The 27,169-nt window shown below is 49.2% G+C and overlaps 1 protein-coding gene across 2 annotated transcripts in view; it reads right to left on the bottom strand.

The window, feature by feature from the left end:
* Positions 1-27,169, bottom strand: part of PAPPA2 (pappalysin 2) — a 94,851-nt gene that overhangs the window by 26,764 nt on the left and 40,918 nt on the right. Inside the window, exons 7-16 of one of the 2 annotated variants that reach the window (XM_069789652.1) lie at positions 26,011-26,503; positions 25,346-25,474; positions 23,593-23,684; positions 23,144-23,337; positions 21,784-21,921; positions 18,193-18,328; positions 17,732-17,951; positions 7,155-7,326; positions 4,661-4,838; positions 2,199-2,412 (exon numbers count right to left, since the gene is read on the bottom strand). In XM_069789652.1, the coding sequence (XP_069645753.1) occupies positions 2,199-2,412; positions 4,661-4,838; positions 7,155-7,326; positions 17,732-17,951; positions 18,193-18,328; positions 21,784-21,921; positions 23,144-23,337; positions 23,593-23,684; positions 25,346-25,474; positions 26,011-26,503 (1,966 nt within the window). The remainder of the gene's footprint in view (positions 1-2,198; positions 2,413-4,660; positions 4,839-7,154; positions 7,327-17,731; positions 17,952-18,192; positions 18,329-21,783; positions 21,922-23,143; positions 23,338-23,592; positions 23,685-25,345; positions 25,475-26,010; positions 26,504-27,169) is intronic. The other variant, XM_069789653.1, reaches the window with a different exon arrangement.

Raw genomic sequence — 27,169 nt, 5'->3', positions numbered from 1 at the left:
AAGCAGCCCTTGAAGGAAGTGACCAAGCTTCTTATAACAGTGCTGTGAGACGTTGAGTGTGTCTTTCACATAGTAGCAGAGCGAGCTGATCCCTTGGGAACCCACAGACACCCAAAGATGCCTCTATGCCTTCCCTGGAGAACAGTTGGAGCCACATAGCTGTTGGCGAGGGCAGCTAGGGGTTACCCTCCCTCCAACATCCCCCTCTAAAAAGGCATGATCGCTCGAGCTAGAAGAAAATTTCAAAGGGAGCCTGACTATATTTCCAAGGTTGAGCTAGTTAGCTGGCATGAGGAGTCCTCAGTGTCAGCCGTAAATCATGCCTGACTTTTGTCTAATATATAGTAACATAGTCTTGCTTTTTCATGCCCATCCACACCTGTACAGCAGAAAATCCTTTAGCAAGGCTGCTGCTTGCTGTGTTGATGGACAACAGGGAGGCAATAGCTCAAGAACAGTTTCCTGAACCCCGAAAGACTTCAGAAGACCCCAAAATCTGATGTCCAAATCATCAGCTGAGACCCTGCACTCCAGCACATCAGGAACCTGCACCCCACGAGCACCAGCCCCTTCCAGAGCTCGCCTCACCTTCAACAACTCACTTCTCCAAAACTGGCCTGAACAAAGAAAGCAACCTCTCACTCCAGCAGCTCCCATCCTCCGCCTGCCAGGGCTGAAATACCAGAAAGATTTCCAGCAATCCAGCAATTGACTGGCCCACTTACTGGCTAGTAGCTGCTACTCGCTACATGTGCCAAGGGGTTTATACTCATGCTGAGTGTATATGCAGAGCTCCAGATGAGATGGTACACCGACATTTACACTTCCAAGGGAAGGCTTTTGCTTTGAATCAGGCCACTCGCATAGCAGTTAATCTGCATGATAAGAAAGCAATGAATTTTCTGTTTCTATTAATGTTTTTTTGCTTACTGTAACAGGATTATACTCTGCCATCAAAGATGTCAGATGAATTAGCAGTAATGATAATACCAAATGTGAAAATGCTATGTCAATGTGCATTGCTATGAAAATGTAAACCACTTTGCATGGTTTTCCTTGACTTGTCTCACAGGCTGTTCAGACCCATGGGGAAGTTACACACACATCAGAGGAGCCTCAGGAACTCCCAGAGGCCATCCTTTTTACCAGCAGCTGCTGCAGCATTACTGAGATGGCCTAACTTTGCAAGCTGAGTTGATCTGATTGCACGTCCAGTCCCTGAAATGCCACAGGCACGCAAGCTGCTCTGCAGTTTGCAAAGCAGTCCATGTGATCGTAGCCATAATCATAATTTGCTCAGCTCCCCTTGGCCCAAGAAATGCTCCTAACACTGTGAAAAGCTGTTTACAGAAACCACTTCCTTCATTACGAGGCAAGAAATTTGGCAACTGCTTCCCAGTGCACAACCACCCTACCCCAGAGCAAAGTAGAGATGAAGTCTGCATCCAATTAAAACTGGAAGGGGGCATTAAAAAATTAGCACATAATTACCTGATTTGGGCTAGCGTCAAGACTCTTGGGAGGACCTGGCTAGTGCCAGGGAATCTTTAGTGACCGTACTCAATGGGGACTTCAGCTGGAGGCATCGTAGACAAAATGCTGCTTTACCCCCCAGTGTCACGATATTGGCTGAGCACAGGGCTAGTGAATCACCAGGAATTTTTCCCCGAAGCACTGGGAAAAACCTTCTCCAATTGAAATGCGAATGCTTGAGATTAAATTTAGCCAAGATGTGCAGGGGGGAAGATGTTAACCCTGACAAAAGGCAGTCATTCATTCTTACAACTCCCAATGCCTTGATCTATGTTTCATCACTTTTCGGAAAGACAGCAGCTCCAGGAATCTTCCAGCATCTTATTACATCTAATTACCTCCATGAACACTTCTGTACATGCTTAATTTTCACCAAGTGACAACTGTGTTGAGATGCATGGGAAAATTCACATGCTTTAGGTTAAGGCACTTAACATACACGTGTGTGCAACAACAGTTTACATCTTGTTCCCACCTGCTTTCACCTAAACCAGGGGAATGCCTCTTGTATTTCAAGAAATCTGCATGACCAGAGCAAACTGCTCTGCCTTATACTTTTCAAATCAACTCTTCAAGACTGCCAGCATACCATCACCTCTCCTCCTTGCTCATGTTGAGAGAACAGGAGGAAGGAAACGGTGATAAGAGACCCACCACAGACTTACTTCTTAGGCTTGCCCACTGTGTTCTCGGCCACATAGTATCCAGGCTTGCACTTGTAGCGACAGACGGAGCCCACATCGTGGTTCCCCTGCAGGCACTGCGGGACCAGGAGCTTGGCGTTGGCCACCGCTGGAGGCGCGTCGCACTCCAGCTTGCAGTAGGCTTCGGGGAGTGACCAGAGACCGTCCTCCAGGCAGGTCAGCCACTGGTTTGTTCCTGACCCCAAAAAAAGAAGCACGGTATTGGGGTTACAGCTGACTTGGGGATTGAGTCCTGCTGAGGGAAGCTCAGAGCAACCAGCAAAAGTCCTCTTGTTAGAGTGGATACTGATGCCAAGGGAGGCAACAAATATGAAAACCATGGACTCCATTGCATGCCTGGTCAGGCTGGGGCAGAAACTCCTTGAATGCAGACAGAAGCAGGGAAGAAAAAACTTCTAGGGGATGGAGAAGGGATCTTGGTTCCACAAATCTCCCCAAAACTTTCCCTTAAACTTCCTCTCTCTAGTGAAGCCTCAAGATAGCCTTCAGTGGGCTGAGGGCTTTTGTGTATGACACCTATCTGTCATATTTAGTTCAGCCCATCTTCATTCTCCCCAGGCACTTTTTGCAGCTTGTCCTCACCTACCCTTACAAGCTGTCATACCCTGTGCTACATGTGCAGCGCAAGATGGGAAGTAGCAGGAGGACAGGGGTGGGAGCCTTAACGGGTGTGACTGGGAATTCAACCCACCCATTACTAAAGGTTTGCGTTGAGTATTACAGCCCAACTCTTTATTGTCTCTCTAGAGAAAAGGGCGTTTTGTAGACCCAGCTAATGGGTGGCCAAAACTGCACAGCTCTGGGTGCCTGTGGTAAGAGTCCAGGACTCTATCACCCACATGGTGTGGATGATGGATGGTTCACTGGGAACTGCTAAGCAAGAAAAAAAAGCTGGACTGGAGTGAATAGCACTCTTCCTACTGAGAGGTTTGGATTAGCAGGTTTCCAGTGCAGCCAGACTGCTCCATGCTCTCTTTAAGCATCGCTTTCTTTTTTTGGGATCACTGCTCTGCCTACAACTGCTCTTGGACCAGGGGCAAGACCATGCCTCCGCTCAGTGCTTGCGTTCCCGGCGGGCCGGTGTTGCCAATGGTCATCCCCCGCCTCCAAGCGCCACACAGCCATGTCATCTTTTCCTTACCTATTCTTAGTATTTATTAGCCTTGAGAGCTTGGCCGTAAGGATGCGAGCCTTCAGGAAGAACAAGCATCAAGCACGTCCCTGCCTCGACAGCTCAGCCGAGTCAGCTGGACCTCTAAGAGTTTACCCACATGGCTCGGCAGCCTTGGCCAAGCACCACCAGCCATCGTGTCAGCCGCTGGAAGTCACCCAGGGCGCTCCACTGAGGGGATGCCTTCCAACCGAGGGAGCCCATGGCAAACCTCCCGTCGACTTCAGCGGGAACAAGAGGCGGCTGTGAGTGATAGATCAGATTAAAGCCCTGCCCTCAGCTGACCCACCCAAGGCAACGGGCATTGGTTCGTGCAGAATTTGGGCTGTCGAGTCGTTGTTCGTGTATTACCCTTTGATCAGCTCACACTGGGGATCTGCCGGCATCGCCCCGTCATGAAATGAGACCTTAATTCCCTGCAGTTTTTGGTCCTTAGATTTAACTTAAAAAAAAAAAAAAAGTAAATTATTTTCATACGTTTCAGCTATAAATGTCTCTGTAAAATAGGGCACCCATTAAAATGATTTGTTGTATGTGATTGTTCAGAGCAAAGGCGCTAGTGGAAACTCACATAAAGTCCCAATGCTTGAAGCTGTCAAGGCAATTACCCCCCAAATCCCATCCAGCTCAGCTTTGCATAGACAGGAACAGTAGCTCTCTTTTCTCTGACTTGGCTTGAAAACATTCCTGCGGCTATTGATGGAGTCGGCAGAATGAAAGCCAGGCTTTGGCATGTCTGGGGGACTGCTGTGTGTCTGGGTGGTGAACATCTCCCAGACTGCTCCCCAGCTGTGGGCATCAGTCTCTATGGCTTTATACAGCCCCAGGCCTCCTGAACCACAGGCTTTCCCACAGCCACCAGGCACCGAGCCACTTTTGGCTCTCTGAAGTCCTCTGTGTCTGTCCGCACCGGCTGCCTGCACACTTCTTGCCTCACTCGTCCCCAGAACACTGGAGGCTGCCAGACCTCACCAGCTATCAGAAGAAGACATCCCTACACCCTGAAGTGGATGGATACAGGCTGCCAGGCAGGGGATGGGAGTCAGAGGGAATTATCCCCACTCTGTGGTGTCTGCTCAAGGGGCATGGATGCCCAGCATTTCGGGAAGTCTCTCAAGAGCCCACGTGGCTCGCAGAAGCCAGGATAATTGGGAAATTCAAAGTAGCAATGCTCTGTTTGAAGAGCTTGGGACAGACATGGAAAGGTAGCACCAGAAAGGGTGGTTAAATTTCTCAGCGCTCCAGACTGTACCTTGAAGCTTAGCTGGGTGGATGCAGGAGAAGGAGCATCTCTGCAGGTAGGTGGTCCCCTTGGGGCAGGAGAACTCGGCGTAGTACACATGGGACTGGTCAGGGACACTGCAGTCAACAGGGTCACAAGTCACAGATCTGTCCCACCATCCTGAGCTGCACATCAGCACTACCTCCTGCTGTGGAGAAAGCAAGGCTCCATCAGACCTGAGCTTTAATCTACTGGTTTGCCACCACAGCAGAAAAAGCTGACCCAAGTTTCAGGACAAGGAGAGCTTTCCCCCATTTTTCCTCCCCAATATGCCCTTTCTCCCCACTCTGGACACCGAGTCACAAAGCTCTTACTTGTTCACGAGGTGACGTTTGGGGTGTGAAAGCAGTGAACGGCCCTTGGGGTAACATGCAAGCCACCTGCACAAGAGGCCTTCTAATTCTTGGTCTGTACCTGCTTACCTCCAGAAAACGCTAACTATGTGCACACTGTCTGAGTGGTGCCGGAGCACATTAAGGGAAAAAGGAAAATACTTTCAAGATACACTACAACTTCCTGAACTACAAGTTATTCCCAGCTCTGTGCGCTGCAGTTTTCTCCCCTACAAGATCAAGTCTTACCTCAGCTGTTGACAGGCAGCTCTCCTCTTGATTGTTTTTCCCTAAATTCTCTCATGCCTCAGCCCACAGACCCTACTGAAATCAGAGGTTCATACAACCTCATTTACAAATCCTAATTACACAGACCCTCTTACACAGCTAGGGGACTGCATGAGAACCTAACCCCCAGTGGTCCCACCACTAAACATGATCAATATGTGCCACAGACTTCATCAAAAGAGAGTTGGTGGGCGATGGTGTGCCATGAGCAACCTGGTCTACTGAAAGGTGTCTCTAGCCATGGCAGGGGGGGTGGACTAGGTGATCTTTTAAAGGTCCCTTCCAACCCAAACTATTCTGTGATTTCCACTCCCAGACTGCTAACCCCAGCCTAGTAGTCCTCAGGCAGGGGCAGCAGACCAAAGAGGTGTCTTTCAGCTGTTCCTGATGTCCCTTCACCAGCTGAGTACAACCACGCTGCTCATGCAGTCAAATGTGTGACCTGTCCCCCCAGCCAACACATTTTGATTGAACCTGGACATGATGGCTCTGAAGGACATCACTAAATTTGAGTCTGATACTCTTGGGTGTGCAGCAGGATCATGGTGTAGCTCAACCAGGTGGAGAGAATATTGGGTCCCACAGCCAAACCAGTAACATCACTGGAGGGCTCAGGGCAGGGCACTTGCAAGCTGCCATCTGCTGTGACAGCCACATGGTGAAGCTCTATCCAGAAGTTTCCCATCTCGCTGCCAAACGCAGGAAAACTGTCACCCCAGGCAGATTTATTTTACGCGGTTTCATTTCAGAGAACGGGAACATTTTGTTTTCCCTGGGCATGCCTTGGCCCACAAAGCCGTGAGGCTGTGTAATTAATAACCTCCCTGGTGACGAGGGGCTGAGCGGTGCATCACCAGCTGCCCCATTAGGCTTTCCAGCACCCACCTCTCCTTCGGCAAACACTGGTGGCTGCAGCATGGGAAACCTGCCTGCCAGGCATCACAAACACTTGCAACTCTCTGAGGAGAGGAAAGGTCCACCCTGCTGACATGGCCTGACTCACCTCCATCGGTGTCCACCCCGTGCGAGTTCACACTCTCACTCGGGCTGGTGCGGGGACCAGCTCAGCCCCGGAGACTCCTGTTCCCCCTCCAGGAACAGCCTAAGGATGGGACACACGGTGCCCACGACCCTGCCAAGGTCACTGCCCAGACCCAGGACAGCTCATCTCCCAAGGTTACATCAGTCCCAGGTCTCCTCCGTCAAACGCTAAGAGCCGTGCTGGCTTATGGCTTTTATAAGGCATCCGCCAGTTCTCTGAAAAGCGGGACAAACTCTTTCATAGTGACCTCTGCGCTGCCCCGCTGATGTGGGCAGCGTTACTGCAATGCAACACAAAGGAAGAAAAGTTCTCCGTGCTGTCGGCTGCCTCTAAATATAGTCAGTCTGCAATGACTTCATTTTTCCCCGAGCCACTAACTTCAGCTTTAAGAGAGAAAACATCCCAGGGATGTTTAATCCTCCCAGCAATGCCCATCTAGAGAACAGAAACGTCTACCTCTCCCTCTGCAGGAGTGCGTCACCCCGGCTTGCGACATCCCCTGCAGTGACTTTTAGCCTGGCAGAGCCATGGTCTGCAGGCAGCACTGGGCTAGGAGAGCTAGAAGGAGCGCAGCAAGGGAAGGAGAGGGATCTCCAGAGCAGGACCAACAGCCACCAGCATGGAGGTCCAGCGCTAGAGCCTCCACTGGGCTGGAGTTTGTTGGAAAAGCAGCGAGGAGGTCAGGGCTGGAGGAACAAGGTGTCCTAGAGTCACTCCAACCACCTCAGGGTGGTTAAATCTTTCTTAACTAGCACTTGGTCCAACAGGCTGTGAGGTCACTGCCACCCTGAGGTCCACTCACCTGCGTGGAGCCCAGGCTCTTCCCATTGCTGGAGCGGAGGACGAAGCCCTTTTCGCAGGCAACAGTGCATGCCATGTGCCTTGGGCCATCAGAGGTACAGTTGAGGGTGGCAGCGTGAGCAAGCAGCGGCTGCATGCAGCTTCCCAATCCTGCACAGGCACCGTGGATGCAGCTATGGAGGAGAAGAGGGAAGGGATCAACCAGTGGGCTCCCAGGACTTCTTCAGCAAGGATGGGCTCTCTCCAGATGGCACCCGTGTGGTCTGCTCAGCAGGTCACAGATGCTTACAGAGATGCACACCTACCCCTCAGCCCCAGCTTCTTCCAGGCTTTAAGTCTTCTGACAACGATGCCAGGAGGGTACTTTTTCCCAGCTCTGCCTTGGCTGGACCTCAGCCCAACCCCAGCCCACATCCTCCCACAGACCATTGTGTCCTTCCAAGCTGATGAAAGGAGGCACAGCCCAACAACACTCCTTCCAAAATCCATGCTGTCTGGTGGGGCTAACTCCAGCTCCTCTGCCTCAGAGCACGCAGGATGCATTGCACAGAGCCTGCACACAGTCTGGCACCAAAGGGCCCCTTGGTGCTTGGTGTACATGGACCAAGAGAGCGAGAGGAGGGAGGTGACAGGGAGAGGGCAGGCAGACAGCATATCCAGCAGAGCCACAACTCTTCCATGGCCAAAGTAGGAAAGTTGATATCAGATGGTCCTATCAAGCAGCACTCCTGAACGCACAAGGAGTAAAGCTACAAACAGCAATCATTGTAGCACCTTCCTGAAAGGGCTGCAGCTTCTCCGGCAGCAAGCTGGTCTCTACCACATGACAATTTCTCATCTCCAACATGCCCAAAATCATACTGGACACCAGAGAACTTGTGGCAACGGATCTCCTGAAACTGCACTCTGCAGTGTCATAGGGAGCACACCATTAGACTCACGCATGATTGCAGCCACTCACATGTGTCCTCCTGTACATACTCTGCTCACGCCTGTGTCTTGGACACTAGTGTTTGGGGACCAAGAGTGGACAGCAAGAGATCTGTGCTTTCCAAAGGCAACAAAGCCCAGACAGTAACACTGGGTGTTTCTCCTTCCTGCTAACTTTTGAATCCACATCTTGATTTCAGTCAGCCTTAGTGCAGAATAAGACAAGATTCGCAGCAACAGATGGTCAGGAAGAAAAAACTTTTTTAAAGCCTCTGCTGATAGAAGGACAACAGGTATGCCAAACCCTGTATTAGACATCAGAGAATCCACGGAAGATTCTCCAACTGCAAGGAAAGTTTTAGCTGGAGAATAAACCTCTGCAGATATTAGGGTACCATCCATAAGATGTTCTTCAAACTACGTGCAGTGCCCCTCACAACCTCACAGCAGAGGTGCCCGAGCTTCATGTCCATACAGCTACATCACAGCCTGTGGTGGAAGGGAGAAGCTGGACATGCTGCAGGTGTCTCCTCTACCCCACTCTTGTCACCTTCCCACTCTGCTTTGGTGGTCTTCATCACCTCTGCTCTTCCCATAGGCTCACGCAGCATTTCAAGCCTGTGCATGTTGATGCCAGGCTCTTTGGAATCAAGACCATCTCAACATGCACCTGTCCAGCTCTACAGACTCAGCTGTGGCCACCAAGGTGAGACACAGCTCAAAGGAGGAATTACCCTCCCCTGTGCATCATCTCAAGTTACAAGAGGTCCCAGGAAAGCTTGCAATGTGTCACCTGTCCCTTGGCAGCTTCCCACCAAGGACCAGTCATTAGGTACTGATTAATTAAGCATCACAAATAATCCCATAGTGAAGAGAAGTGCCAGCCAGAGGGCTATGGTCACCATCAGTGAAATGCAGCCACTAGATTAATTGCCTGGGGTGGAATGAGGCCAAGACATGGGGTTGACACAACAGCTCCCAGAGGAAATGCCCTGGTTATCTGGCAGTCAGGCTTTATCTTTTACCAAGTGATATAGGCGCAAAACCTGACATCAGCCCTCCTGAAGCAGAGGTGCTGCAGCTTCAGGTGATAACTGGGGAGAGAAGGGAGGGAAGCTGCACCCGAATGCCTCCCCTTTGCTCCCTGCTTCACACAGGGCTGCTGACAGTTTTTGTGCACTGTGTTTCACCCAGGGGAGGCAGAGGCAGCCTTTGCTCTTCTTAAAAAAAAAAAAAAAAAATTGGTGCCGACAAGGACTTTAAGGGAACGCAATGTGCTGTTGACTCTGGACAAGTCCACTGAGCCAAAGACACGGTGGAAACCTGCAGGCCGCAGCCCTGAAAGAGCCGGTGGGCACCGGAGGGGACCACAAAGGAGAACAAGAAGAAAGGGGCTGTTTTTTCAATGCAGACCTGTTTATGAAGTGAGAAATGGTTTCAGGGCAGCTGCTGCAAATTCTTTCACTAGCTTATATTTCCATTTGCTTCCTTTTTAAAGAATTTGTTTTATGAGCACAGCGTTTGTCAGGTCATTAGCTTCTGAGGGCATCTGGTACCAATTGTAGCCCTCTCCCCTTCCCTCCCGCAGTCACCTTCTCCGGGCAGTTGCTTTGCTCCCTGCCTGTGCCCCCAGTGCACACACACACACACACGCGCGCACGCGCGCTCCCATCCCCAACTCCACCTCCCCATGACGGAGCTGCTGTCCTAAACCTCCTCGTGTGCGTGTCTCTGCACACGCATGTGCAAAAGGGGCTGAGCTTCTCTTCTTTCCATCCTTGCTCTTGCATCCCAGCCCCCTCCTCACCAGCCACAGGCATGCAGGGAGATGCAGCTGGTGCACAGCATCCCTCCCTACCGTGGTGCTTGGTGCTATAGCAACACACCACTGCAAGTCCTTACTCCCGTGTGCCGCCGGGCACGTGGAGGTTATGTAGCCAAATCATAGAGCACACGTTGGGAAGCGGGTCTGGGAGAGGAGTGGTGGGTTCACCAAGCACCTGTAGGCTACAGGGCAGCTGTGCGGCCACGCTGTGACACCAAGATGCCTAACTCCATCTGCTCGTGATGTTGTGTTGAGTGACAGAGCTCAGCGCAGCCCTGGGTTGAGGGGTGGTGGTGGCACCCTCCGGACACATCCAGCCAGGCCAAGTGCTTGGCTGGAGCAGTTCTGCTGGAGCAATGGCACATTGTCCAGGACAGCCTCGGCAGTCGGGACAATGTTGTTATTTAATAACAAGTAATGAAGCACTGGTCCTTTTCAGTGCTACTGAGAACATTTTGGTTTTCCACCAGTTCAGAAACATAAGCAGCAGTGCTGGTATAAAGTAGATCGAGAGATCACCAAGATTCTTACTGTATTATTGTATATGCAAAATGTTAGAGAGATTAGTTACACATAAGGGACTGACAATTATAGGTCATAATATCAAAATCTTTCTTTTTATATACACCATACGTATATACTCATACACACATTCTTTATGTGCATATAGATATATTTTAGAAATAATTAGCTTTCTCTTTGCCCCTGAAGATGACTAACTTATCACTGTTTTCTCTGTGACTAACAGCACACCTCTATCCCACAAATACCCACTAGGTTTTGTGTTGGAAATGATCTGAGACCTATCGACCCAAGTTCTGAGAAGCTGTTCTCATCCTACATGTAGCTTTGAAGTCCAGTGCTGCTATTCCAGACCTGAAGAGGGTCTCATGTCACTGAAAGCTATCTGATTTTCGCAAATATATCAGTAAGCTTAAAATATATATATATATCTCTCATCTCTACCTACAAACTTCACCTTGATTGCTTTCTTTACCATTATCAGCATCATCATGACTACTACTGCAGTACTCTGGGCCAGGACACCCTTGAGCGTGATGGTGTACAAGTGCAGGCCAAAAAAAAAAAAAAAAAAAAAAAAGGGCAAAAAGCCATGGGGCCTGGCCCCATCATGATCCACATGCCTTACTAGGATTCGGGTAAAGCGATGGAATAAATCACTGCTCCCAGCCTCTGGAACACCCTAACAAAGGCTGGACGAGGAAATGGTGCAGTTAGCCCAGTTCTGATCTCAGCATGAAGGAGCTCTTTCTCCTTTTGATGATAAATGAAATTCCTGTATCGCAGCTGCAAACTCCTGACTTTTGCCCATTTCTGATTCAGGCTGTATAAGATGTGGGACGAGCCAATATTTTTATTTTTTTTTTCCAGCATGAAACATCAAAAAAAAATTCCATTTTTATCCCAGCATCTTTTGAAGCTCAAACTAATGATTTGTCAACAACATTTTTACAAAATACTAAGGTTTTTCTCCTAACTTATTCCACGTCAGCACCAGCCTGCATGATTTTCTGGGCTCACCAAGTCCCATAACTCATACATGAAAGAAAGTTTCAGATCTGGAAATCTGTGAAATTCTGCCTAGCAATGGCCTTAACTGCTCTGGAATGATAAGAGCTTTGTTCTGAAATGGGACCAATTCTATAAACTAGAGCAAAACTTCTCTTTTGGGACCCTTCATCTTTCTAGAATAAAAGCAGGAGGCTACTGCCAACAATGGAGCACATTGAGTCAGTGGTGGCAATGCTGGTAGGGAGACATCATTTTGTTGTGACAACCCCCAAATTCTGAAAAGCTGAAATTTTGCATTTTACAGCAATTATTTCATGGAACCCAGAAAATACTGATGGATTTACTCAAGTCAAGCTAAGCCAAGCCAAATACAGTGCAGCTGCCTAAAGTATAATAAATCATCCATAAATTGCTGTAGTATCTACCCAAGCTTTCAACCAAAGATTGCTTCTAAAACAGCCCTTATCATCAAGCTCCAACTCTAACAGGGGAAAATTATTACAAGTTGTTCATCTCATGGTGCAAATTTTTGGGGAGATGGGGTTATAGGAGATGTTGATGGAAAGGTAAAGACTTCAGCCAAATCTCCTGAAGTTAAAAGTAGTCACTGCATGTACTCTGGTGGAGTCTGGATTGTAGCAGTGAACATCAGTGAAATAAAAGATGTTTACGGCAATGTGGTCTAACAAAAGAGAATAGCTAGGAAATGAGAAAAGGTGTTTTGGAAATACTTGGGAATTTCTCCCTTCAGGCATGTTTCTCGTGAAGGGGAAAGGTCTCACTTTTCCAGTACATCTGATGGCAGCCATCCGTGTGGGAGCAGGCTACGTGTACAGACCCAACGGTGGTGATGCTTCTTGATTACGATCTTCATTGAGGCTGCCATCCCAAGAAAAGAAGTTTGCTTCTGTACGTGACTCCCAAAGAAACTTGGCAAAAAATAACATCCCGGTGAGTCATCCACTGTCATCTACATCACAGATAGAGAAAAGGCACCAGTAAGATGTCAAACGACCTGTTGGCCCTTCCATAGCCATAGTGGCAAAGGAAGAAAAAGAAGCAAGAGCAGATCAATCTTAATATATTTCCAGGCAGTTCCTTTCCATGGGTTTTTTGTTGTTTGCTACACCAAAACAGACTTATAGAAGCACAGAAAGTGAGGCTGAATAGGATGTCAAGTTTGGACTAGTCAGCTTCCCAGCCTGAGGCAGGATGGACTGTACCTTCATCACTCCTGAGAGGAGTTGGCCTGACTCCTTCCTGAAGGTATATGGTCCACCTGCCCATCGTGAGGCCAGCACACAGGTAGGATTTATCTGCCAGTATTCCTCAAGGGTGCATATTCAGCTGTCCCAAACACCACCTTTATCCATATCCAATCCCCGCAGCAACACACCGTACCTCATTTCTGCCACCTTCTATCTTGTCCAAAGGAATTCACTTCTGATCCGCATCCACCACCAAGAAAGATGTGCAAATAGCAGAGGGATTTCAAAAGGGAGCTGCAAGCAGAAGTCATAGCTGGACTGCAAGACTTATGCTATAAAATTTAAGGAGGAAAAAATATTTATCATGACAGAAAGGCGATAGGGAGAGGATCTGATAACTCTGTAGACACATATACACAGAAAATACATCTCCTGGCAAGAGGCATTTAGACCTTTCTGACGAGAATGGAGCGAAAGCAACAACTTTCATCTTGAGATCAGAGGCAACTTCTCAGCAGAGAGGGTTACTAGATATAAGAATAGCTCAGCGGGGGGGGGTGGGGGTGGACTCATCACCTCCTGCAGCCTGTAACATGAGATAAGAGAGGCTTCTGAAGGACATGTTTAATCCAGTTTCTGTGAAAAAAGCTAATGCCTGCATATGACATTAGGGAAGGCAGGGCAGAACAGGGGCAGGCTGGCTGCAGCAGTACACCGAGGGCTCTGCAGGCAAACCTCAGGGTCTCCCAGCGCCTGTTCCCTTCTTCACTGGACATGGGAAGGACAGAAGGCTTTGTGTGATTCATGTAATGTCCATACTGTTAAGAGAATAAGGAACCAAGATCAAGCTTCAGGATTTCACCAGGAGCTGTGCTGGGGTCAGGAGGGAAACCTACCTTGCACCTCACACAACTGCTCTGTGTGGGAATTCACCTTCCCTCAATGTATCAGAGGTTGGCCACGCTTGGAACAAATTTATCGGACTGGGTGGCCCTTTCCATGAGGTGACACCAAGCACTCTGTTTCTAAGCCATTCAGCTGTTGTGTTTGACTTAAGCTCATATTGGTGAAAAACTTTGTGTTGGGCGATATTTTTTCTAGGTGAGACTGGCTAGTCTCAGGGAAAGGCAGAAGATGCCTTGAGCATCCTAAAAAAAGCCCATATACAAAGCATTAAACTCAAGAAGCTGACCAGGCTGCAGAGAGCAAATAGAATGGGGCAGCCCATGAAAATTGTCCCTGCGCCTCCCAGGGTTTCCCTTGTCATGTTCCAGCCAGACAGTGAAGCCACCAGCTGAAGTGAATGATCAAGTCCAACAGTAGAGCCTTGGCCACCACCGCCCATCAGCCAGTCAGGGACCCCCAAGAGAAACACCAAAAGGCTTTGATGCCAGAGGAGAGGCACCTTGAGAGGTCTCAAGGGCAGAGGCAAAGTCAGGCTAAGGTGAGCCCATGCCCCAGGAAAGGTGGTGATCAGGATCCTAGGCTTGGTTCTTGAGAGGTATTTTCCCCCAGCTCAAGGAAGAGAGTACAGTGCAGTACAGACACAACCTGCTCTGGTGGGCATCATGCTGCACCCAGGAGACTGCATTTGCCTAGGAGAGGCAGTGAACAGACATCCAGGCAATACATGCTGTCATCCTGGCAGACAACTCTCAATGCCAGCTGCACTACGCGTGCAAGCAGAGCCTGAGCAGACAATGGCTGGGAGGACAGAGTGGGGACGGAGGTACATCTTGACCTGAGGAGGTCTCAGCCCATCAGGGGTGACCTTGGGATCCCAACATAAGGGTGCATCCACTTTGTGCATGGTCCCTGACCATGGGGCACCTTAGGCCAGAGGGAAAGAAATGAAACACCAGCATCTCTGCCGAGGGTCCCCACAAATTTTCACACCAGCACAGATGCAGTTCATAAATTGACCCTGCATAAATTTGGCACCTGGAAGAAAGAAAACAAATCAAATAAAACCTGCATGGGAAATGGCCCTCTTCTCTTTGCTGAATAAAGTTTAGCAATTGAAAATATGTAAACAACCCCCTCCTCCATCTGATTGTCTCTCCCTGACGTCCACTTTCCATATAAAAAGAATCCAAACCAGACTCCCCTTGATGCATTAACCCCACTTTTGGGGCAGCAGAGGAGGGCACTCACACAGGAAATAAAAACACAATGCAGACTGCATTTTGTAGCACCTTTCCTGTTAACTCGCCAAGGCATTTCCCAGCATATGCTAACATAAAATAAAACACACTAAAAATAGACCAAGCTAAAAATAAACATAATGGAGGAAATGAACAATGTTCCCCTGGTTCAGTATATAGCCTGTACCAAGGAAAACAGGAGGAACTGTGGCTCAGTTTTAAAATACAAAGAAAAGGATGAAAGCTGGAGAGTTTGAGTTTCCTGGGTGGAAACTCGCTAGAAGTCTGATTTCTACTTGACCTTGTAAGGTTCTGACTGGGTACAGAAAGCAAAGAAGAGCCCTGAGCTGCTGGCAGAGACAGTAGAGAGGGGTTCCTGGTGCTGGTAGCGAGGTGCAAGGGAGGGACACCACACTGCTTTGATCTGCAAGTGTTCTTCCAACCTTCAGCGCCTCAAGCAGGTCCAAAACCAGAAGGCAATCCTTTTTTTCAAAACAAGGATGTACATTTCTAGCATCAAATGCCTGCTGCATCCTGACCTGGAGATGGCTGCATTTCATCAGCAAAGACATGATCTTTCTGTTTGCCCCAGCCTGCAAAGCACTTTGAGATCCTTTAAGATGAAAGATGCTACAGAAATACCAAGCTGTCATGTATTTATTATTTTGGCAATAAGCATTTCTAGACTGAGTCAGGAAACCTCATTTCTTTGTTGCTTTTGTTACTGTCCCTTTCTTGGGTTATTTTAGGAAAGCACTCACATGCACGTACTGTGTATATGAGGCTGGGTGCCTGCGAATGGTCCATTTAATTCTTTAGAGGAATAACACAGATCTTCTGTGATCTTTTACAGTTGAATGTCTCTAAACCTCTTAAGATTTTATATTCCTAGATTTTTTTATAGGGGATTTTTTTCTCCAGGCTTCATCTGCCTATATGAAATGGATTATTAGCCCTTAAAAATAAAAATACTGCTGTACATTAGTTTTGGAGATGAAATAGATTTTAAAAATATAATAAGGAGGAGGGATACTTGGATGCTTCCTGACTGAACAGAGGCAGATCCTTTATTATTAGTGAGGCTACTGGAGGCTGTAGCCTAACCCCCTTCTAAACATTCAAGCCTTTTGTTCAGAAAAGCAATACTGTAAATAGCATTTCCTACTCCAAAAACTCAGGGGATCTGATTTACTCTGAGTATTAGTGTTTGCTAAGGGCACGTGTGTAACCTGTAATTCAGCCTACTGCAGCTAAGCCAAGGCCACGGGGAGCCTGCAGGACAGCAGCGAGAGGAGGAGGAGAAGATGCAAGGATCCTGCTGGGTCTTGCCGTGCCCATGCAAAGGGGAAAGCACGCAGCTCTGTGCGCTTTGGCGATATGGGAACTGGCCTGTGCTTCAGCTATAACAAGACTTTTAAGAGAAAACCATCTATTTTCCTATCTTTTTGTCCCTATATGAGCTTCTCCCCATCCATAGGCAAAGCTCAGCTGTGTCCAGTCTGTTTCTCCTTGCAGTCACTTCTGAGGGAGAAGGGGAAGCTCTCAAGCAATGAGTGCAAAATTATTTTAAAGGATGAGAAAATGTAATTGAAAAACCACATCAGTTGGCTGGGGTCTTAGAAGCATGAGTGTACATAGCTGTAACGGCTACCAGGAGGAAACGGACTGCATTTCAGGTGGACGCTGATCCTTTAATGTAAGGCTGAGAATAATATTTATATGCTGACTCACTAAGATTTATGTTTCTGTATAAATCGCACATGCACTTAAAAAAAAAAAAGAAAAAAAAAAGATATTCATGCAGGATATTCATGGCTTCCAGAACTCTACATAAATCAATTGTACCATGATCCCACAAGCTTTTACACAAACACATGCACACTCATTCATTATCGGGGATGTTCGTCCATCCAGGGCCATCAACAGAAGAAAAATGACAGTAGCAGTGATGCGATGACCCTAGCCAAAGCCCTTCACTCTTAACACCCCCACAGATCCAGCAAAGCTTGGACCCAAAAATCAGTATTCCCAGTGGTGTGGTTTGAGTAAGTGACTGAACCAGAGCCCTGGATCGGCATGCTTGTAACTTCAGGGAGCTTGGGATTCGAAAGCAAAGCCAGACTTGGCAGGTCTGGCTGTCGTCAGCCCCACTACCCCTCTAGGACAGAGCTAAGCTCCTTCCTTTCGTTCCTCCTTGGGTCCGCGCCTCTGCTCGGCACGCTCTTTCTGCCTTGTTTATTTAGTCTATTTTGGATGACAGTCCTTCCCCATCCTTTTGCCAGCACAACCCACTCGGAGAGCAGTGCCTGTTCTGCAAACGCCGCCTCTCGTTTGCTGCTTTATGAAGACAGGCAGACGCCTGCAAACACTGGACATCAATAAATTAAAGCGCCATTGCTACTACTATTGTTATCACCATGTTACAACCAGGGCAATGTGAGACTTGGTAAGGAGCCTGGGATAGACAGGGAACCAAGCCCAGAGAGGAGGAGGAGGAGGAGGAGGAGGAGGAGGAGGAGGAGGAGGAGGAGGAGAGCTTTGTCCCCACCTCCAGCAGTGTGGGGAAGGCTAGAATGGACGGAGACCGAGCTTGAAAAGCACAGACTAAAGCTGCCAACATTTCAGCTTCAGCAGCAACCCCCAGTGATAACTCCTCACCAGAGCGAGCTTAGTTTTCCCACCAGGGAACAGTCCTTTAATGCAGTTTTATGCAGATGCATGGGCCACGCACAAAATCTGTTTTCCTGCCTCCACCCCCAAAGCGAGACAAGCAAATCAAGACTCATACACTAGATTTTCCAACAATACCTCAAAAGCCACCTGAGAATAATCACGAAACACTCAATGAGTAAATAAAAACTCCAGAACTGAAGCACAAAGCCCCAGAGGAGAGAGGTACCCTGGGTACCCCTTGGGAAGCGCCCTGCAGAGATCATACCTGTAATGCTGGTGGCCATGGCCCTCCTCATTTTGCAGGAGGCAAGTGGTGGGGTCAGAGGAACCAGCCTGAGCTGAGGTCCTCAAGGCCACGGCTGCGATGCCAACGAGTGGGGAGGAAAAGTTGAGCAGCACCGAAGCAGCCCAGTGGGATGCGTCCTCCTGGTCATGGGTCACGTTGATGACGAGGGGATTGTGCTGGCATGACAGCTCGTACATCCCTGCGAGATGGGACAAAGAAAAAAGCCACTAGCTCAGCTCTAGGGTTATTTTCTCTGCTTTGATTTAGCTCTTCTGCTCCCTTACACATCCCAACAGACCAGCCTGGGAAGCAGAAGATGCTGCAAGGAGGCACAGGGGACAGCAGCACCCAATCCAGTGAGAGATCGCAGCAATGGTGGGAGCTCCTGGCATCCCTACCGGAACGGCACAGACTCCTGCCACAGCCCATAGGTTGCTCACCCAAAGAGCGGTTCAGCCCATCTATGTTGCTCATCTGGACAGTGACCCTCGGCTTGCGCTGGTTGCTTGGGACGGTGCCGTCGGAGGCCAGGAAGACCAGGAGGGAGGTGGGCACTGCAGGTCTCTCAAAGCACACCTGGGCAGGAGGGCAAGAGAGACCCTGAAAGCATGCATACCAAATACAGCCTTTCTGATCCAATATATGAAAGAGAAAGAGGGAACATGGTGAGAGAGCAGGAGCAGGGTTAGGAGGTCAGAGACTGCAGATGTACAGGGCAGCAAAGGGGTAGGAAGAGAGAGAGGAGGGAAGAAAGGGTGCAGGAACACAGTCCTTTCCCTCCTAATTCCCCTTCTCCCTTTCCCTAGCCTTTCCCACGTGTAACTGTCCCGTCTTGCCATAAATTTATGGCATCTTCCCAGCTTTCACATTTGCTGCTCTTAAAATTGAGCAGCACCTGACAGAGACCTGGATAACCCCTTTTCTGCCCTCTCTTCACCAGGCTCCAACTCCCACTCCACACAGTGCTGGCCAGGCAAGTGAGGCAGCCTGAGATCACAGCTACCAGCCCTGCCACTGAAATATTTCCATTAAAAAAGAAAAACAAAACCAAAAAAACCCCAAACAAATAACAGCCCCAGTACCCGGAGTGACTGCAAACTGTCTGTCAGCCAACACGTGGAAAGATCTGTGGGAAGAAGCCCTGCCTGCTAGGACAGCCGACAGCTCCCCACTTGTCTACAGCCCCGAAGGCTACAGGAGGCAGCCGGGAAACTCATGGCATCAGTCATGGCAGGACAGATGTTCTTCAGAAGTAAGAAGATAGAAATGTTTTTCTCCCCCACCCTGGTACCCCCCACCCAGTGCCGTGATGTGTTTTGATCAAGATCCACCCGCTGGAGTGTTTTTGTTGAATGCTGGTGTGGAGGGAGCCCAGAAATTCAAGGCGAAGAAGTATTTTGGAGGAGGACAAGTCCCAGCTGGCCGGGCACAGCCCAAGGAGCAGACTGCAGGAGCGGAGGGGACAGCTTCCCGATTTGTGATGGCAGCCCAGCCTTGGGGTGGTTCACGCCACGCCAGGCATTGCTCATGCACGGGAGCAGGAGAAAACCTTGGGCTTCAGCCCAGGGCTCCCACCCTGCAGGGAGGTGCTTGGTAGCAAATACCCCACAAGCGATTCCCCACCGCTGCCTACATGCTCCCTTGGCCAGGGCTTGCTCTCATGCAGGGCTGGCCTGGCTGCAAGAAGTAGACCAGGATGCTCAAACATTTTTATTTGGTACAGTGCCACTGTCTCCCTTGGTGAGAAAAGTAGGGGGAGAGAGGAAAAGAAATGGGAAAGCAAGAAGGGAGGAAAGAAAAGCAGGAAGAGAAGAAAGATGAAGAGCCAGCAGTGCACACAGCCTGCTTCGAGGAGCCCCCCAGGACAGAGCTGCAGCTGGGAAACCCCAAGGAGCCGGACGATTTTAACCCAGCCACCTGCTGCTTGTTCCTCCAAGCATGGTTCCTCAGGACAGAAAAGGTGGTTGGAGAAGTCAGGTGAGGTTTTCCCTGGACTGCACAGCTTTAGGTGGAGGGCTTAGTCTTTCCCTTCTTGCAGTGCATCTGCTTGGAGGTGAAGGACACTGGACCCAAGTTAGACTGACAGCAGCTGACTTGACTAACATCCCAATTCTTTTTTTCTTTTTAATACATATTATGTGCTTGGCCACAGCAGGCTATCTTCTTAATTTTTCTCCCCCCCTCTCCCCCTTTCTGTTTAATTTCCTGCATGTTACACATCCTGACTTGCTTACAAGTGATTTTGATTTCTCTCCTCATTGGATGTGTTAGAAACTGAGAACAAAGCATGGCCAGACATCTGCAAATCATAATGATTCCCATCTGCAGACAGGCCCAAGGTGCATGGTAGATGCTTTGTGAGGTGGCACAGACACACACACACCTCTCGCCCCTAGCCCACTTACAGCATGACCCAGCCTTTCTCTTGCTCATTGGTGCCACCTCTTGAGAAATGCTGTAGGAAGCAATTCCTACCACCTGATGAGTTTTGTGGTGTGGCTCTAACCCGGGTGACACAGGTGCAACAGCTTTAAAATGGCCATGGGAGCTGGTGGCCATGAAACACCATGCACACGTGGGTACACATGTGCATGAACAGCATCATTCCTGTCCGGGCAGGCGGGTGTGCTAGGCAAATTGTCAACAAGAAACCGTCTTTCCTAACTCAATATGTTACCAATCAGCAAACTCTATTAAAAAAGAAAAAAAAAAGAAAAAAAGAAAAAGGGTATATTTATTACTAGTCCATAAATAATTTTATGGGCGGAAAATAATAGCACTCCTAGAGAGAGCATGGAGAACCAGTAATGAAAGTCTTTAATATAAACATCCATAGAGGAAGAGAACTGACCACAAGCTCCAATAAAACTGGAACACGCTTTAACCCCTGGTGAGAAGTGGAAAGCAAGCTTTCATCTAGGTAGGGCAGAGGGGGAGATTGCTGCTTTCTCGCTAGCAAAGGAAGAAAGGAGGCACATTTGTCATGGCCAGAGACTGAAGCCGGAAAGTAGGTTGTGAGCACACAGACAAGGGAAAAAGAAAAAAAAAAAATCATTTAAGGGAGTTATATCAGTTAAAGGAAGTTATTTGGAGAGACGGAAGATGTCAGAGGCAATAGCCATGCTTATTGACTCAGGTTTGACAATTCAACAAATCGTCTGAGTGTCTTGGGAAGAGGTCCTCTCTAGACACCCTTGAGCAAAGCAGGGCAAGCTGCTCCTCAAACAGCAGAGGAAGCAGCATGCCAGAGCCCAGCTTTCCAGTAACACCAGGCAACAGCCACAAAACCTCTAAACTGTGTCTGTGGTCAGAAAATCACGGCTGTAAAAATCATGTTGACCTAACCATTAGCTCTCCTCTGTCCTCCTACTCTGCCTGCCAAGACAGAGAGGGTTGACCCTCTGGGTACCCTGCCAAAGGCAGCCCCCCGAGCCCCCGTTGGGCTGCAGGACCAGCATCTTGGGCACAGAAGTGCCTCCTTTGGTCTGGAGTCACTGGGGTGGGGAGGGGGCAGGACCACCTGCATGTCGCAGCTGATTGCTGTGGGCTCAGGGTGCTCAGCAGCAACCTGGAGTGTTCAGGACCCTTCAGGATGGCAGAGTATATCCACCTACCCTCTGTTGCTCTTCACAGCCATGGGGAACAAAGGCAACTAGGACTTGAAACATGGCTTGTGCCCACCCTCTGCGGGTGTAACAGCACAGCTTGACTGCAGGGAATAGTCTCAGGAGCAAGTTGTTTCTCAGCCTCAACACATTTCTGTGGGATTCTGGTTTTGGGCACAGCCCTTCTCCTGGCAATCTGCCCCAAGATGGGTTTGCTGTTCACAGTGGGAATGGGACAACAACATAAGACCCAGCCACAGGCATTTGGGGTTTGCAAAGAGTTCAGTAGGATAAGAAGTCCTATCTGAGCAGTTTTTAAGACTGCCGTAGCTCCTGCAGGACAGAAAAGGACAGGTCTTTGTCACCAAATTGCTGGGGCAAAGATAAGCAAATCCTTCTGTGCCTGACCCACACATCCTCACTTACCTTGAGCCAAACTCCCACATCGCCCAAGGGCATCCTCTCTTCATCTGGATCCTGAGCATTGTCTTGGCTGGGAGCACAGGGGAACCAAGCAGCCAGGGAAAGGTCCTTGGGCACATTGTGAAGGTGGGACTTACATACCTGAAAGGAGATATTTATTTCAACCCAGAAAGAAGCAAGGAAAGTGAGAGAAAGAAAGAGTACCTACAAAACCTCAAGGATGACTCAACAAGCGTTGAGAAGGATCCTGAGTCAGTTCCTAGCATGAAGACAATTAGGATGTGGGTTCCTAAGCAGGAGTGACAGCTCGCTGCCCATACATGTGCACAGGAGTTCTTTGCCATTTTGAGGTGCTGTAAACATGCTGTTAAAGCACCCCATGGTGGCTGTGGGGCTAAGAAATAATGAGCGATGGTAGGTAATACCACCTGAGAGATGGTAGGTAATACCACAGCCTCCTGATTTCGTCTGGGCTGATGAGATCCGACAGTGTGATTCTTTTGCCTGAATACCAGTCTTCTGTGACATTCAATGACCTATGGTATTTCAGACATCCCCACAGGCCTGGCAGACAAAACCTAGGAGATAAAGGTGTTGTTCTACAGAAGCAGACACCTGAGCCCAAGGCATCTCATTAGACATGTACATCTGGGCAATTTAATCATGCTACAGGTCTCAAGAAGATTGTTCCTTATATCAGGTCAATAGAAATGCATGTATAGTGGGCTAAATATGACCTCTCTACACATTTCTTGCCCTTCTTCAGCTTGCTAGGAAAGAACATACACACACCATGTTAACACTGATCAGGCAAAATCCCGTCCTAGACCTCCAGGCCCTGCTCCAAAGCCCATATGAAAGATGGGAATTCTCCCATCAATTTTTCCTTGGCTTCAGATCAGAGAGTTTGAAAGCAGCACAGATGCTGATGGATGCATGATTTTACCCTTTCAGACCCTGACCTTATATGGTATTAGATTTACGGGATTTTTTTAAACTGATAGTGGGACTACTCACATGCTCAAGGTTGTGCATTTAGCTGGTGGGATGAGGGTGGTCACTGTTAGCAAACTACATCATCAGGGGAGGTGCTCCTTGCCTTGATGAAACACCCCTCCATGTACTGCCATTCCTGGACTTAGGGACTACTGAAAGAGGGGTGTGAGAAATGCCCAGCTCTTCTACTGGCTCCCTGCACAGGAATGTAGTAATCAATGAACACTTCCAGAGCTGCTCTGAAGATTTTGTTTTTGCCTCGGTACACTCCTGCAGCAGTGACTTCCCCAGCTTTACTGCATGGGCTTTGCTAGAACAGTCTTTTTTTTTTTTTTCTTTTTTTTTTTCCTGCCATGCCTTCACTCACCTTCACAACAGGCTCTCCAGTGGCCAAGGAAGCAGGGCAGGACTTCGCGTCCTGATGGGAGGCATAGGCTTTCACTGCCCACAGATCCACATATCCATCGGGCGTGTAGGGACCACAGTCCAGGACACTGCTTGTTCGCTCAAACTGCTCACACACACCATCCCCATTGTGCACATAGCACAGGCTTGGTTCCCCTGCAAGGACATCAGGGATGACCCTTTTACAAACCAGGCTCCAGGGCTATACATCTCCTGTCCCAGGTGGCATGCTGGCCATCTAGCCCTGGGATTTCCCGCCACAAGGGCCTGACAAGCTCCATGGATCACTCCAGCTGCAGATGCATATTTTGTTGCAATGATGTGCATCACCCACTGCTCTGGGGAGCAGGGTGAATAATGTACAGTTTTGATTCCTGCCTCAAAAGGATGTCTTAATCAATTCGGACTTACCGACACAGTTGAAGCCTTTTTCCTTTTTACACTTCCTGGAACAGCCATCTCCGTCCAGCAAGTCCCCATCATCGCATTCCTCTTCCAGGATCCTAAGAGGACAACAGCCAGACGTGTTAACATCACCCTTAACTCAATACCCCTGTGCATCTGCCCAATCATGAGTGAGGACCCCATATCTTCGTTCCATTTCCACAGAAGCAGGGAGAAGAGAAAGAACCACATGTGGAGAGCGGTAAAGGAGAGCAAACACCGTATCTTGCCAGGGAACAAAAAGAGGTTGAAAACACAGCATATGGGAGAAGTCATGACTGTACTGTGACTTTCTTATAAGACCTGAGCCAAGAACTATGGGAGAAAATGAAGCTATATACAACAGAGAAAGTAGAGAACCAAGCATCAGGAAGACTTGCTGCTAGAGAAAGCAAGTGTTGGAGAGGGCAGGAGGTTCTGAGATGGAGCTGGTGTTTCAGTAGGAGTTGGGAAAGGGAGGCAGGAGAAGGGAAAGAGAAGGTTAGCCCAAAAGGAGACAAGAATCACTCCCCAGCTGACAAGTACAGCATCTCATGAGGAAAAAAGCCCATGCAGTTTCCTTGAAAAGGTTCTGTCCCCATACTGCAGAAAATAGACCTGATTGGAAAAGCTGGCAGAAATGCCTGGATTTGTACCTATTCCTTTGTGCAGAGTTATGCATCCCAAACCACAAGGAGTGAAAAAAAATTCAAACATACATCTGGTGATGCTCACCTACCTCCACCCTCATCTAACACGAATGATCCACTGTGTCCCACCTTCAGCTCACTGTTCCACACATTGTACAAAGGAAAAAACTTTCACAGACAAAGCTTCCTGCATGGCGTTCCCCACAACAGCTCAGGAACAAGAAAGCCTGCCGGAAATCTTAGCTGCTATCGGCCCATTTCTGCTTCTCTCACTTTTCTAGTGACTTTGACAACGGAGCCTAATATAGACATTTGCTCTCTCTGGACCAAGTCTTCAGCTAGTATACATTCATGCTAAAACCATACCAGATTACACCACTTCAGCAGCTAGCCCTGCTGTAAGCCTCTTTGCCTTACTGGGTCTTGTACTATACCACAATCCCTCCTGCACTTGCTTCAATTGTCCACTTCCCTCACACTGTTAAGAAAGCTGTTTTCAAAAGGAAAGTGATTCTGACTAACCTGAGAGTTGAAATCTGAAAAAGCCAAAATACAGAAATTTGGCATAATTATCCCTAGACAGAGCAGATGAACTGTTGGAGTCCCTCAATGTAAAGGTGGTGCATCCCTCATCATTTGGGGTCTCTAAGCAGAGACCAGACAGCTCTCTAAAGACACCGTGCCGTGAGGGACTACACTTGCTGCAGAACCTAATCCTGCAGGGCTACCACTGTGTGCCCTGTACAAAAGGTTATATTGGCCAGTTCCAAAGGCAGATCCCTTTGGGGTCAGACTCCATGACAGTTCACCATGACAGATGGGCCAGGATCCAAGCACTGCAGACAAACACAGAGGATGTTCAGGTTGGACCCCTCATCCAGACCCTGCTTCTCAAAAAGACCGTCTCCATCCCCTATGCACAAGGCGTTTTACAAAGCACAAGCTCTACAGTCCAGTCTGCTGGAGGGATTTGGTGCAGCACCTTCAGTCAAGTACCTATGGGTGGAGGACCAACCCGGTGCTTGCTTTTGGGGCAGGATGACCTGACAGTTTAAAGAAGCTCAGTTGAGAGCTTGAGTTTCTTGACTTACATGGTCACCTTCCCATCCCCACAGTAGGGTGCTCCATGGACATGGACAAGCGGTGGAGAGGCTTCTCCTGAGGTTGTCCCAGAGACTGCCTGCACCTGGTAGTGGTACACCTGCCCAGGTGTGACTTCCCTGCAGGAACAGAGAGGACTTGAAGAAGGAGCTGGAAGGAACAGCCCACACATCTGCAACAGATTTGCTCACCACAGCTAGATAGAAATCACATGTGTGTGCCCATGCAGTATCACAGTTTGACATATGTCTTTGTACTCTAAACTGCTACAGACTGTGGCAAGAAGGTCGTTGCCAGGTCATGCAGAGGGGCCTGCTGCTTATTTCCCTAGAGTCTGAGCTGGGGAGAAGTGGCATTAACTTGAACAATCATTTTACTTGTTGTGTTGATGGGGAAAATGTTTCTGGGTTTAATAAGCTCCTTCTAGTTAGCCTGGGCTCATTGGCAAGGGTCATGCTAGCATAGTGGGTCTGCAACAAGCTTCCTCAATGCTGAACAGGGAATCCACTCATGGCATTGAACATGGTAATTCCAGGGGTGAAAAAAACGAAACACAAGCAAAACCATCCAGGGATTCAAAGGCAGGACCTGAGGAGGTCATCAAAACTGTCCCAGCCGCCCACTCAGTCTGCAACGGAGCAGCCTTGTCACTCACGTGTCGACGAACTGGCGGTGCGCCTGTGCCGGGGCGGCAGGGGATTCGTTTGCAAATGGGGGGTCGCGGAGGACGCGGTACTGAATCAGCTTGCAGGTGGAGCAGAGAGAGCTGTGGGGCATGGAGGTCAGCAGGGCCGTGTCTATCTCCATCCTCTCGTCAAAGGTGTAGATTTTGACTCCGGACACCTTTTTAGGTATGTCAAGCTTCACGGTAAAGGGGACATCACAGAAGGTGTCCAGGGGGCCCAGATGGATGGACTCCCCCTGCTCCGTCAGGACTTCAATGTCAGACAGAGCCTTGGGAGAACCCGTGGAGAGGTACGTGGTCCAGAGGGTGAGAGAATCGGGGTAGACGGGGTGCAGGAAGCGCAGCTCCAGGATGCAGCCGTCCGGCTGGGGGCACGGCACCGTCATGTTCATGTGGTACAGGTGGAGCTCCGGACTCCAGGCCTGCAGGCTGGGCTCACAGGGCTGATCCACATCTGGGGGCCCTGGACAGGAGGGACGAGGAAGAGGCTGGTGAGAACCCAGGGGACAGCCGACCTCCCAGGGCACCCAGAGGGGCAATCCTCCCTGCAGTACCCCATAGCTGCTTATGCATCTCTGTGCTATAGCTGCACACCCATGAGGTTTTGCACCCGCTATAGGCATGCGCCAGAGCTGGTGGCATCTCCGCCCTGCCATCCTAGAAAGCAATAAGCACCACTAGTCTCCCGCATCCTGGGTATGCACGCAAGCACAAGGCTTGGCAGATCTGGTGTCTCACAGTCCTCTAAAACAAGGACGATGGTGTCCACACTGCAGCTGGTTACAGTGCCAAACTCTAGAGACAGCCTGGACACAGCTGGGGGACGTGAAGCTTGCTCTGTAGTCTCATGGGCACAGAAGGCTTGCCAAGGGCACCTGAATGCCGAGTCCCTGCGGCTCCGTGGGTTTGGACATAGGCTAAGCAGAGCAGAGACTGAAGGTTTCCACAGGCAAGTGCTGGAACAAGGTCGCAGGCAGGAAGGGAGCAGGTCCAAAGCAAGCCAGGGAAGCAGCTCTGGAAGGCTGTTCTTTCACCAGCACGGTGCCCAGGCTGACCTCAGATCCCCAGCCTGCCTCCCCTGGTGGTGGATTAGCACTCAGCAAGAGAAATGTAACATTGGGCTTTCAGT

This window comes from Haliaeetus albicilla, chromosome 8 (genome assembly GCF_947461875.1).
Source record: "Haliaeetus albicilla chromosome 8, bHalAlb1.1, whole genome shotgun sequence".
Lineage (NCBI taxonomy): Eukaryota > Metazoa > Chordata > Aves > Accipitriformes > Accipitridae > Haliaeetus > Haliaeetus albicilla.
This window is presented reverse-complemented; position numbering and strand designations above follow the sequence as displayed.